An 11,817-nucleotide genomic window follows, 5' to 3' on the forward strand; every position below is an offset into this window, starting at 1 on the left:
GTTTTTGTTTTTTTGAGACAGGGTCCTGAAATGTAGTTCATGCTGGCCTTGAACTCACTATGTAGCTCAGGCTGCCCTTGAACTTGCAGTAATCCTCCTGTGTCAGCCTCCCAGGTTCTGGGATTGCAGGTGTGCAACACCACATCCAGCTTCAGGTGGTCTTTTGCAGAATTAAAGTTTTTAATTTAAAAATGTTTACAACCCCAGTCCTAAAGGTTTTTAATGCTGATGTGGTCCAATTTATCAGGTTTTTCTTTTATGGCTTATGTAATTTTTTTTTTTTTTTTGGTCCTTTTGTTTTAGTTTTTTTGAGACAGGATCTCACTATGTAGTCCAGGCTGGCCTTGAATTCAGTGATCTTCCTGCCTCAGCCTCCTAAGTGCTGGGACTACAGGTGTGTGCCACCATGGGTGCTATGGGTTGTGTTTTTAGTTTAAAAATTACTTGCAGGTCCTATATGATAAATATTTTGATATCTTTTAAAAGTTCTATACTATACTTTCTACATTTAGGCCCAAGATCTGTGTTTTGTATTAGGGACTGAACCAAGGGCCTTGGACACACTAGGCAAGCATCCTACCACTGAGCTACATTCCCGGCCTCAAAGTCTTTTTTTTTTTTTTTTTTTTTTTGGTACCGGGGATCAAACTCAGGCCCTTGCACTTGCGCAGCAGGCGGCGAAACCACTGAGCTAAATCCCCGGCCCCTCAAAGCCTTAATTTTGTATAAGATGTGAGGTTTAGGTTGAGGCTCATTTTTTCTCACCATGGATATCCAGTTGGTCCAGAATCATTTGATGAAAAGGCTACCCTTTCTCCACAGATTTACTTTTGTAACTTTATCTAAAATTAGTTGATCGTGTTAATTGGAATCTGGTTTTCTCTCTTGTTCCACTGACTGATGCATTTATTGTCATCTGTCCTCTTATCACTGATATCAGTTGTCTTGATTATGTTAGCAATACAGTAAGCCATAATACATAGAGGAATAATTCCTCCAAATGTTCTTCTTCATCAAGATTGCTTTAGCTACTCTAGGGCCTGTGCCTTGCAATGTAAATTTCAGAAGAAGCTTGTCTGTGTCTATAAAATGTTGTTGGACTTTTGACAAGAACTGCATTAAGGGCTGGGGATTTAGCTCAGTGGTTCTGCCGCCTCTCTTACAAGTGCAAGACCGTGAATTCTATCCCAGGTACAAAAAAAACCAGCATTAAATTTATAGATGGTGAGAAATGATGATTCTACTATGCTGAGTCATCCATGTAGCATGTCTCTCCATTTATCTAGGTCTCTGAATTTTTTTATCAGCATTTCATAAGTTTCTATATTTGTTAAGTTGTACATACATGAAAGAGTTCACTTGTTTTGGAGTAACTAATGGTATTGTTTTAAATTTTGGTTTCTATGTGTTCATGTTCACATAAAGAAATATAATTTTTACCCCCCCCCCCCATTTTACATTGCTAAGGATAGAATCCAGGGCTTCACTCATGCCAGGTAAGCATTCTATCCCAGAGCTACATCCTCAGATCAAAATATAATTTTTGTGTGTCGACTTTGGCACACTTTTATTTTTGAGGTGCTGGGGACTGAAGTGTGATGATTTTGTATCTTCCAAACTTGTTGAACTCATTGATTAGTTCTAGTTTACTTGCAGATTTCTTAAATTTTTCTATTGTGGACAGTCATATAATCTTTCTTTTTCTTGCCTTACTGCAGTAACTAGAACTTCTAGTACTATGGTGAATGATACTGTATAGCTAACATCTTTGCACTATTCCCAATCTTGGGGGGTATTCAGTCTTCTATCACTATGATGTTGTCTGTAGAGCTTTTTTTGGCAGATGGGCTTCATGAAGCTGAGATAATCCTCTTATATAACTTCCTGAGAGTTTTTATTATGAATGAGTGTTGGGCTCTGTCAGATGATTTTTCTTTTTTGTTTTTGGTACTGGGGATCGAACTTAGGACCTTGTGCTTATGAGGCAGCCATGGCGCCACTGAGCTAAATCCCCAGCCCTGTCAAATGCTTTTTCTACATCAACTGATATGATCATAGTTTTCTTCTGTTTGCATGATGTACTACACTGATGGATTTTTTAATGTTAAACTATTTTTAGGGTTAAAACTTTTTTTTTTTTCCGGTACCAAGGATCAAACTCAGGACCTTGCACTTTCGAGGCAGATGTGGTGCCACTGAGCTAAACTTCCAGCCCTAAAACTTCTGATTGTACAACTTAAGAGTTCAAGAAAAGAGAAAATTCCACTAAAAAGCTAGTCTTATAAAAAGTTTGTTATGGAAGTATACAAATGGAAAAAGAAGCTCATAAAACAAAAGCTCCAGGAATTTGATTTCATTTTTATTAAATTTTATAATAAAATTAATTTAAACTATAAATATATATTAGACAGGCCCTACCCCCTGAAGAGGTAAAGAAATGAGTAAAGCATGTGACTAATTTATAGTACTAACCTCTTGCCTCAAGAAAGGATTCTCCTTTTTGAGCTCCTCAGAAAGATCTTCTCCCTCCAGCCACTCTTTCATGCCAGTCTGCTCTGCCCAGGCATTTACAGTTGCTAGGGCAGCAGCACGAACATTGTTCTGAATAGAGAAGAGAATTGGCAAAAGTAATTATCAACTATAGTCTTGAGTCCGACGATGAAAACTTTATGTTATGAATGTGAATAATAGAGCTTTCCCTAAGATCTACACAGATATACTTGGAACTATCTTCTCTGAAACAGAAACTAGTTCTATCATTGTACAAAGAACTCCAAGGGAAAGCAGAAATATAAAACTAAATTAAAAACTCCTATACTCAGTTAATCAGGTAAATGAATGATCTATCCATTAAATGTCATATAAGAGGGATAAACTTTCAAATTTTTCTTTTCTGAATCTCCAAATGATCCATGACTACATGCAATGGGAATTCTTCATGTTAGGCTATGTCAAAATAATTAAGACTAAAATTGCTAACAATGTGAACATATAAATTATGTTTTTATATGAATTTGGATTTACAGAATGAGACATTGATACAAATATTAAAATAGTCCAATTCCTCAAATTAAATGAATTACACAAAAGCAAAGAAAAATTAAAATACTCAGGCAGGGGCTAAATACAAAAGGTGTGCTGCAACCCTCAATTACATGTCAGTAGCTCTATATCTGTGAAAGTACAGATACTTAAGTGAACTACCAGAAGAACTTGTTCTAGAAGTTTAGGATGAAAAGAAGAGTAGAAAGAAACTTCAAGACCCCCAAATTCATATACTTATTCACTACATTGAAACTTTATACAATGATATAACCATAAATAACAGCCATTTATTGAGTGTATAATACATGAAAGAGGAACAACACAATGTACCCTACAAACTCATTTAATTCTGTAAGAAAGAAATTTCACAGATAAAAAAACCTTAAACTAACCATAAAAGGGTCACAAAGCTAGTAACTGATATACCTAGTCACTTTAATACTACCTGGAATATAAACATGTTACTTTTTTTCTAATATTCTCATCTTTATAGCATTTTAAAGGTTTACATGTACTCTAGAAAAGAGAACTACCCTTAACTCGAGAATGTAACTGGCCTATTTCCAACAGAGCTGTGGTGAAGAGGCGGTTTACCTTGCTGTCTCCAAGGACTGTGATGATAGGAATGCCCAAGTTCTTTACGTGTTGCTTGATGTTTGGGCCCATGGCTACTGCCAGCTGCTGGAGGATATTCAGTGTCTGCTGGACCTGAGTGGAAAAGCCAATGCTTTACGTTCAAATCATAAGCAAGCCGTGCTCAAAGTTTTGCAAGATTGCTGGTATACAATCAACAGATCAGATTTCTGGCCTGCTTAAGAGATAGGGAAATCACCTTATAGTGATCTTATTCTAATTAGCTTTGAATAGTTTTCAGGCCTTTTTTCTTTTCTTAGATCGAACCTAGGGATGCTGTAGCACCAGTCACAACCCCACCCCTTTGTTTTCATTTGTCATGTTTTAAACAGTCTTGCCAACCCACAATGTGGGAAAAAATTTTTACCAGCTACTCCTCAAAGGACTAATATCTAGAATATATAAAGAACTCAAAATAACCACATGCCCCAAATTTAAAGACCCAATCAAAAAATGGGCATCTGAAATGAAGAGACACTTCTCAGATGATGAAGTAGAAACAGTTAAATAAACATGTAAAAAAATGTTCAACATCACTGGTCATTTGTGAGAAGCAAATGAAAACAACACTGAGATTCCATCTCACTCCAGAAAGAATGGCTGCTGTCAAGAAATGAACCAGAACAAATGCTGGCAGAGCTGTGGGGAAAAAGGAATCCTTCTCCACTGTCGGTGGGAGTGCAGACTGGAGCAACCACTGTGGAAATCAGTGTAGAGAATCCTCAAAAAACTAAAACTAGAAGTTCCATTTGACCCAGCTATTCCTCTTCTTGGTATCTTCCCAAAAGAATTAAAAGCATCATACCACAGTGATATATGCATACCCATGTTTATAGCGGCATAGTTTGCAATTGCTAAATCTTGGAAACAGCCCAAATGCCCATCAACTGATGAGTGGATAAAGAAGATGTGGTTTTTAAAAAATAAAATGGAGTACTGCTCAGGCATAAAGAAGGATAAACTGGAGACATTTATAGCTAAATGGATGCACTCTGAGACCATACTCTTAAGTGAAATAAATGGGACACACATGTATAAATACTGCATTGTTTCTCTGCTGTGAGAAATTGAAAGTGTAAACAAGGACCAAAATGTATAATAGATATTGTTAAATAGGAAGAAAGTGTTCAAATGGGGAGGGGAACTTGAGAGGAGGGTGGGGGGGGGGGAGAAGGGAAAGAAAAAAATGAGAAAAGAAAGGAAAAACAGGAAGTTTTTGTAAATAATGAGGGGTGGAGGTGTTGAAGAGTGGAAAGGGGAATGGGAAAAAATAAGAACCAAGATATATCATGTACAGGTACAAATTCCCTACAATGAATGTGATCACTATGTATACCTAAAATGTACCAATAAACTTATTTAAAAAAAAAAAAAAAGAGAGAGTCTCACTACGTAGCTCAGGCTGGCCTCCAACTTTCGATCTTTTTGCTTTAGCCTGTCAAATACCTAGGACTGAAGGCATGTGCCACTGCAACTGGCTACGCCTCTCTTTTTATCATCAGTTCATAAAATCATAGTTAAGAGTTTCAGACAACAAGTCATACTACTTTACAACTTTAAAGTAAAGCCTTAAGTCTAAGAAAATCCTGACATAAAAATCAAATTTAAAAAATTAGAAATTAAGTATGTTTCTGTATATTACAAGAATTTTCATACAAAGGTATTTATTTATTTATTTAGTACCGGGGATCAAACTCGGGACCTTGCGTTTGTGAGGCACCAGCCGGAACCACTGCATACAAAGGTATTTAATATCAGATTCCTATAAAAAGTAAATTCTGAAACTTACGAAAGCTTGATTAATAAACCTACATGATTCTGAGACACACTTCAGAAATTAAAAGAAACAATTTCGAGTTCAAAACAACAAAAAAAATGATCACAAATTTTTTGCTAGTGAAGGCTGCACTGAAAAGGAACCTCTTGTAGCAAGGGGATAGGGAGAAAAAGAAAAAGCACATGCTCTACGCACCAAGATTTTATTTGAATCATTGAGCCGACCCTTCAAGGCAGTTGGAAGTTCACCTATATTTGGTTGGATAAACTTTGCTTCATTGATAATGCCTGCCACTTCATCTAGTCCTTCCTTCCTGATCTTCCAATTCTTGTCACCAATCTTAGACACCAACTCTGAGGTAATTTTATCACTGAAAACCAAGACATAACCATTAATCCCAGACTCCCAAAAGAATATAATGCCACAGAGGTTTCTTCCACTGAATTAAAAAAAAACAAAGAAGGTAACATTAATTTACCATTAATTTAGCCCAATGAATCAAACTATTTCTCAGAGTGAAACCTACCCAATCTCTGTCCTCGGCAAAAGATCGATAACATCATTGCCTCCGTCATCTGGTTCATCTCCATCTTCTCCTTCATCTGCACCTCCAGTGCTGTGCTTGGAGAGCCCTCTGGTTGGAGCAGGTGGGCTCTGTCCCTGCATCTACACACGAATGAAGAAGCTAATGAAAATGATGAGCATGACAACAAACAGATTAGAGAAGGTGCCTGTGTCACACATTCTCACTCTTCCATGATACTTATTTATACAATGAAGTTTTTATTTCTACTTAGATTCTAATTCTGAGGCTATCTGGCAAAAGTTACCTTCATACAAACTTTTAGGATCTGACTTCTCAATCATGATGTTGTCTTCTTTTTTCTTTTTTTTTTTTTTGGTACCAGGGATCAAACTCAGGGTCTTGTGCTTGCGAGGCAGGCCCAGTGCCACTGAGCTACATCCTTGGCCCTTGATGTTGTCTTATGACTTGTATGCACGATGCAACTCAGAGAAAATCTACTATGGGCCAGGGATGTAGCTCAGTGGCACAGCACCTGCCTCACAAGCTCAAGGTCCTGAGTTCAATTTCTGGTACCAAAAAAAAAAAAAAAAAGAAAAGAAAATCTACTAACACTGTGGAATCTCAGTAAATTATTCAAGGAGGTTTAATACATTTTTGTTTCATTTTTAAAAAGCTTATATTTAGTATATTTGAGAAAAAGATACAAGGAGGAAAATCTCTCATCCTACACCACAGTTACTCAGTTATCTTCCTCACAAAGTCATCAATTTCTTTTTTTGTTTTGTTTTGTTTTGTTTTTTGATATCAGGGATCGAACTCAGGCCCTTGCAATTGTGAGGAAGGTGGCGGAACCACTAAGCTAAATCACCGGCCCAAGTCATCAATTTCTTGTGAATTCTTCCAGAGACACTTTATACACATAAAAGTAAATGCATACATAATCTTTACTCCAAAGGAATAATAATGTCAGTCTTTAATGTGAGATTTCAAGTTCACCAGTTGGACTGTATCATTTGTGGACCTTTTACCTTCTCGAATTCTGCATCTATCTGTGACAGGAGGGCAGGCTTCTCATCCTCAAAGAACATTCGCAAAGAGGGACCAACATACAGATACATCACACCAAGTAAGGTGATGGCAGAAGTCCTCACAGCCTGCCAGAGAGAACAGAAAGAACTTTCCAAGTCAGAAGAGAGATGGTGGTAACTCCCCCATATTATATATGCTGGAATGTACTCACTGGGTTTGTGGCAGCAAGAGCTGTCTTCACATTACTAATGAAAGCTTTGACATTCAACCTAGAAGAAACAATATTTATAATTGGACACAGACACATACATGAAATCATCAAAATATTCAAGAGTATTTTTAAAGCTAGACTCTAGGAATGGCACCCTTTAGAGAGTATAGTTGCTTTCTACACTCACTTCTTTTGGTACCGGGGACGGAACTCAGATCCTTGCTCTTGCGAGGCAGGCAGTGGAACTACTGAGCTAAATCCCCGGCCCTCTACACTCACTTTAAAGTGACCTTGCAATACACTCTAAACACTGATTAATACTATTATGTTTTTTTTGTTTTGGTACCGGAGATTGAACTCGGGTCCTTGCGCTTGTGAGGCAGGTGTCGGAACCACTGAGCTAAATCCCCGGCCCTACTATTATGTTTAATTAAGACTCCCAAATTGGGCTGGGGATTTAGCTCAGTGGTTTCACCACCTGCTGTAAAAGCGCAAGGACCTGATTTTGATCCCCAGCACCAAAAAACAAAACAAACCCTCCCAAATCCATTCTTGAACTCTTTCCTGAACTCCAGATTCACACACTCATCTGACTTTGTGATATCCCACCCCTAATACCACCTTTTTTGTGATGCTGGGGATTGAACCCAGGGCCTTGACATGCCAGCCAAGTGATCCAGCATTAAGCTACATCCTTAATCCCTTACCCATTTTTAAAAATCTGAGACAAGGCCTTGATAAGTTGCCCAGGCTGGCCTCTCTCTCTCTCTCTCTCTTTTTTGGCACCAGGGATTGAACTCAGGTCCTTGTGCTTGCGCAGCAGGCGGTGAAACCACTGAACTAAATCCCCAGCCTGACATTTCTATTTCTATGTCTAGCAAACATCCTACATCCAGTACACCAAAATCAAACAGACTTCACACTCCAATCCCCAAACCTGTCTCCCACTATTTCCTCCAACTTTTTTTTTTTTTGGCACTGGGGATGGTACCCGGGACCTTGCGTTTTCAAGGCAGGCAGCAGAACCACTGAGCTAAATCCCTGGCCCTCCACCTCTTTAGCCCAGGTGCTCAGGCCACCATGATTCAACAGATCTCCCTGACTCACCTTTCTCCTGCACCCAATGTCCCGCTCAGTCCTACTGTCAAAAGACACTCTCCTGAGTCATAACATTCCCATTCCACAATCTTCCAAACAACTGTAACTTCCTGCCAGGATTATCAGAATAGCCTACCAATCTTATCTGTGACTACAGTCAGAAAGCTCCTGTAACCCTCCTGCTCAAATTCCCTCTTCTATCTTTCCTACTTTTTTTTTTTCAGTACTGGGGATGGAATCCAGAGGTACTCTACTACTCACCTATAGCCTCCACCCTTTTTTATTATGAGACAGGGTCTAACTAAATTGCCCAGGTGAGAATGAAACTTTCGATCCTCCTGCCTCAGTCTCCCAGGATGCTGTGATTATAGGTGAACACCACACCCAGCTTACCATAATAGATACAGATATAGATATCTCCCTTTACTCAAATATATGTCTTTTTTTTTTTTTTTTTGGTACTGGGGATCGAACTCGGGTCCTTGCGCTTGTGCAGCAGGCGGCTAAACTACTGAGCTAAATCCCCAGCCCTCAAATATATGTCTTATGAAAGCAGATTTTAATTTTTCCATGATATATTCCAAGGACCTGGAACAAATGGAACAGTGTGGTAAATATGTAGCTGAATAAGTGAAATATCATGGAAAAATAAAAAAGGTAAATATTCACTCGGCTTTCATGTGACATGCCAACAGATTAGTTTTACATCAAAGATCGTACAGTTGGGCCAGGGATGTAGCTCAGTGGTAGAGTGGTTGCCTTGCATACATGAGGACCTGGGCTTAATCCAGCATTGTGTAAGAAAAAAGAAAGAAAGAAGCCAGGCATGGTGATACACATATTCAGGAGGCTGAGACAGGAGGATCACTGCAAGTTCTCGGCCAGCCTGGGCTACACAGTGAGTTCAGGGTGAGTCTGGACTACATGGTGCAATCCTGTCTCAAAAAAAAGAGGAGAAGGACAAGGAGAAGAAGAAAAAGGAGAAGAGGAAGAAGAAGAAGAGGATGAAGAAGAAAGAGGGAAGGAGGGTGTGAGGGAGGAGAAATTAAATGAAAGGAAAAAGTCCTGTATAGTTATGAAGGAATTATAGTATCAGCTAGGTGTGGTGGTGCATGGACATAATCCTAGCACTTGGGAAGCTAAGGCAGGAGGGCGGAAAACTGGAGGCTAACCTGAGCTACACAGTGAGTTCAAGCCCAGTGTGGACTATATAACAAGAGCCTAGCTAAGAACTAAACACCAACAAAAGGAATTATAACAATATCCTCAACTATGGGAGAAAACAGATACTGACATAACAAGCAAAATTTTACTTGAATGATAACTGAATGACAACTTCTAGAGTAGTGTTTCTTCAATCAGTAGAATTAAAGTATTGTTTTCTAAGATAGACAGAGCCGGGGATTTAGCTCAGTGGTTTTGCCACCTGCTGCATAAGCCCAAGGACCCGAGTTCAATCCCTGGTGCCAAAAAAAAAAAAAGTAGAAAGACACAGAGGAGGGCGACACAGTACAGCAGTTACAAGGTCTCCTGAAACCCAAATGTCCTGGACTCAAATCTTGGCTTTGCCACTTAGCTAGCTATGACATATGCAGATAATTGCAGTTTCTGTGCTTTAGTTCCCTTATCTATAAACTGAGGGCACCAAAATTCCACAAGTGGTTTTCTGAGGATTATACCAAACGAATTATTGGAAAGGTGCTTTAAAAACTAGTGCCTGGGATAAATTAAATAAACAACTATTTTCTATATACAAGCAAGTTTGGGAAATAGTGAGTTAAACAAAGTTAAACAAGCTCTTCTATGAGGGATTTCTGAGAGCATTTAATTCATCAAGGTGCCCTGCAGTTCTCTCAACAAATGTAATTATATGTATTAAAGTCCAAATGGTTTGACTAGAAATCCTTGGAACTGGCTTTTCTGTGGGACAACAACACTTGAGGGAAAAATAACTTAGAGAATTCTTTTAGTAGATGTCAAAATGCAAGACACAAGTGATACAGAATTTGAAAACAAAGGTGGCTTTCTTTTGTATAGATGACCCAGCTCTAGCTCTTCAAAAATAAGTCCTGGGGGGGCCGGGGATTTAGCTCAGTGGTGCCCCACCTGCTTGGGAAGCACAAGGTCCTGAGTTCAATCCCCAATACCAAAACTATAAAGTAAAATCAAATAAATAAGCCCTGGGGCTTGGGATGTAGCTCAGTGGTGCCCCGCCTGCCTGGCAAACTCAAGGTCCTGAGTTTGATCCCTGGTACATGGGAAAATAAATAAATAAATAAATAAATAAAAGCAAGCCCAGTCAGTCATTTGTGGTGGTCCCTGCCTGTACCCCCAGCACTCCAGAGGCTGAGGCAGGAGGATCACCATGAGTTGGAGGCCAGCCTGGGCTACACAGTGAATTCAATGCTAGGCTGAACTACATAGTGAAGCTCTGTCTCAAAATAACCCAAAAAACAAAACAAACAACAACACAGATAGCTATGACAAATACGATATGATCACTAATTAGAGACTGTCAACTTAATTATTTTCTACTTAATTTCTTTCTGACTTACCCAGAAAAACCAAATTCCTTGATTGCATTTGATAGCCAATTCAGAGTTTCTGACTGGTTCTTGGGATTCTTCTGTGAGAAAGCCATTGACATAACCTGGGGCAGGGGAAAAACAACAGCCGATCTGTGTTTTCTCTCATATTTCTTAGAGAAATGTAGCATGTCTTCAAGGTGGATGTAGGTTAAGGATGGTTTTTCTGATGCTAAAACAACTATAAGAAGGACTTAGGAACAAAAATTTACCTACAAAAGAAAATGAGGTAAGAGATACAGTAGTGGTGTTAAAAGCATTCTGGACTGTTCACACCTTTGCATTAGTGATCATTCTGGATCATATTGCCTTAAGAGAAAATTACTATCTATCTATCTATCTATCTATCTTAGATAAATTTCTATTATCAGGCAACTGTGTATTACCAAGGTAGAAATAAAAATGCAGTACAAAAAAAGTTTTACTTAAGATATTAGTTAGTAAGTCTAAAGTAAACTTTGGGGGAAAAGTAGGACAACTGTGTCACCAACCTGCTCAGCTGTCCATGGTAGCATACAAGCCTCAGCCATTGCTGTCATGGCTTCTTTTGCATTATTTCCACATTTCACATCTCCAATCTTGTCTACAAGGCCATCTAACACAATCTGAGCTGAAGTTTTGGAAAAATATCCTTTCTGGGCAATCAGGGCAACTATGTGCAGCTTCATCTGCATCACCTGAATGAGAATAAGTATCAAGTTATAAGTCAGCCCGAGACATTCATATATTTACTCATTTAGCAGCCTGAAGTTGTAACACAGTTAAGGGTAGCTGAGAAAACAACCAAACTGAAAGCATAAATTTAAACAAAGAAGTGGGCTGGGGATTTAGCTCAGTGGTTCTGCTGCCTGCCTCACAAGGTCCCAAGTTCGATCCCCCGTACCAAAAAAATAAAATAAAATAAAAGGTAATA

The 11,817-nt window shown here is 38.8% G+C and overlaps 1 protein-coding gene across 8 annotated transcripts in view; it reads right to left on the bottom strand.

Annotated features, from left to right (window-relative positions):
* Ckap5 (cytoskeleton associated protein 5) overlaps positions 1–11,817 on the bottom strand; it is a 112,515-nt gene that overhangs the window by 28,428 nt on the left and 72,270 nt on the right. For all 8 annotated transcript variants that reach the window (XM_087205045.1, XM_013074880.3, XM_021264218.2 and 5 more), the window contains exons 17-24: positions 11,396–11,581; positions 10,875–10,969; positions 7,222–7,279; positions 7,010–7,135; positions 5,982–6,121; positions 5,651–5,825; positions 3,640–3,753; positions 2,473–2,601 (exon numbers count right to left, since the gene is read on the bottom strand). In XM_087205045.1, the coding sequence (XP_087061171.1) occupies positions 2,473–2,601; positions 3,640–3,753; positions 5,651–5,825; positions 5,982–6,121; positions 7,010–7,135; positions 7,222–7,279; positions 10,875–10,969; positions 11,396–11,581 (1,023 nt within the window). The remainder of the gene's footprint in view (positions 1–2,472; positions 2,602–3,639; positions 3,754–5,650; positions 5,826–5,981; positions 6,122–7,009; positions 7,136–7,221; positions 7,280–10,874; positions 10,970–11,395; positions 11,582–11,817) is intronic.

The sequence above is a fragment of the Heterocephalus glaber genome, unplaced genomic scaffold (genome assembly GCF_053883595.1).
Source record: "Heterocephalus glaber isolate CG9 unplaced genomic scaffold, H.glaber_assembly_v1.0 deba00000594, whole genome shotgun sequence".
In the NCBI taxonomy this organism is placed as follows: Eukaryota; Metazoa; Chordata; class Mammalia; order Rodentia; family Bathyergidae; genus Heterocephalus; species Heterocephalus glaber.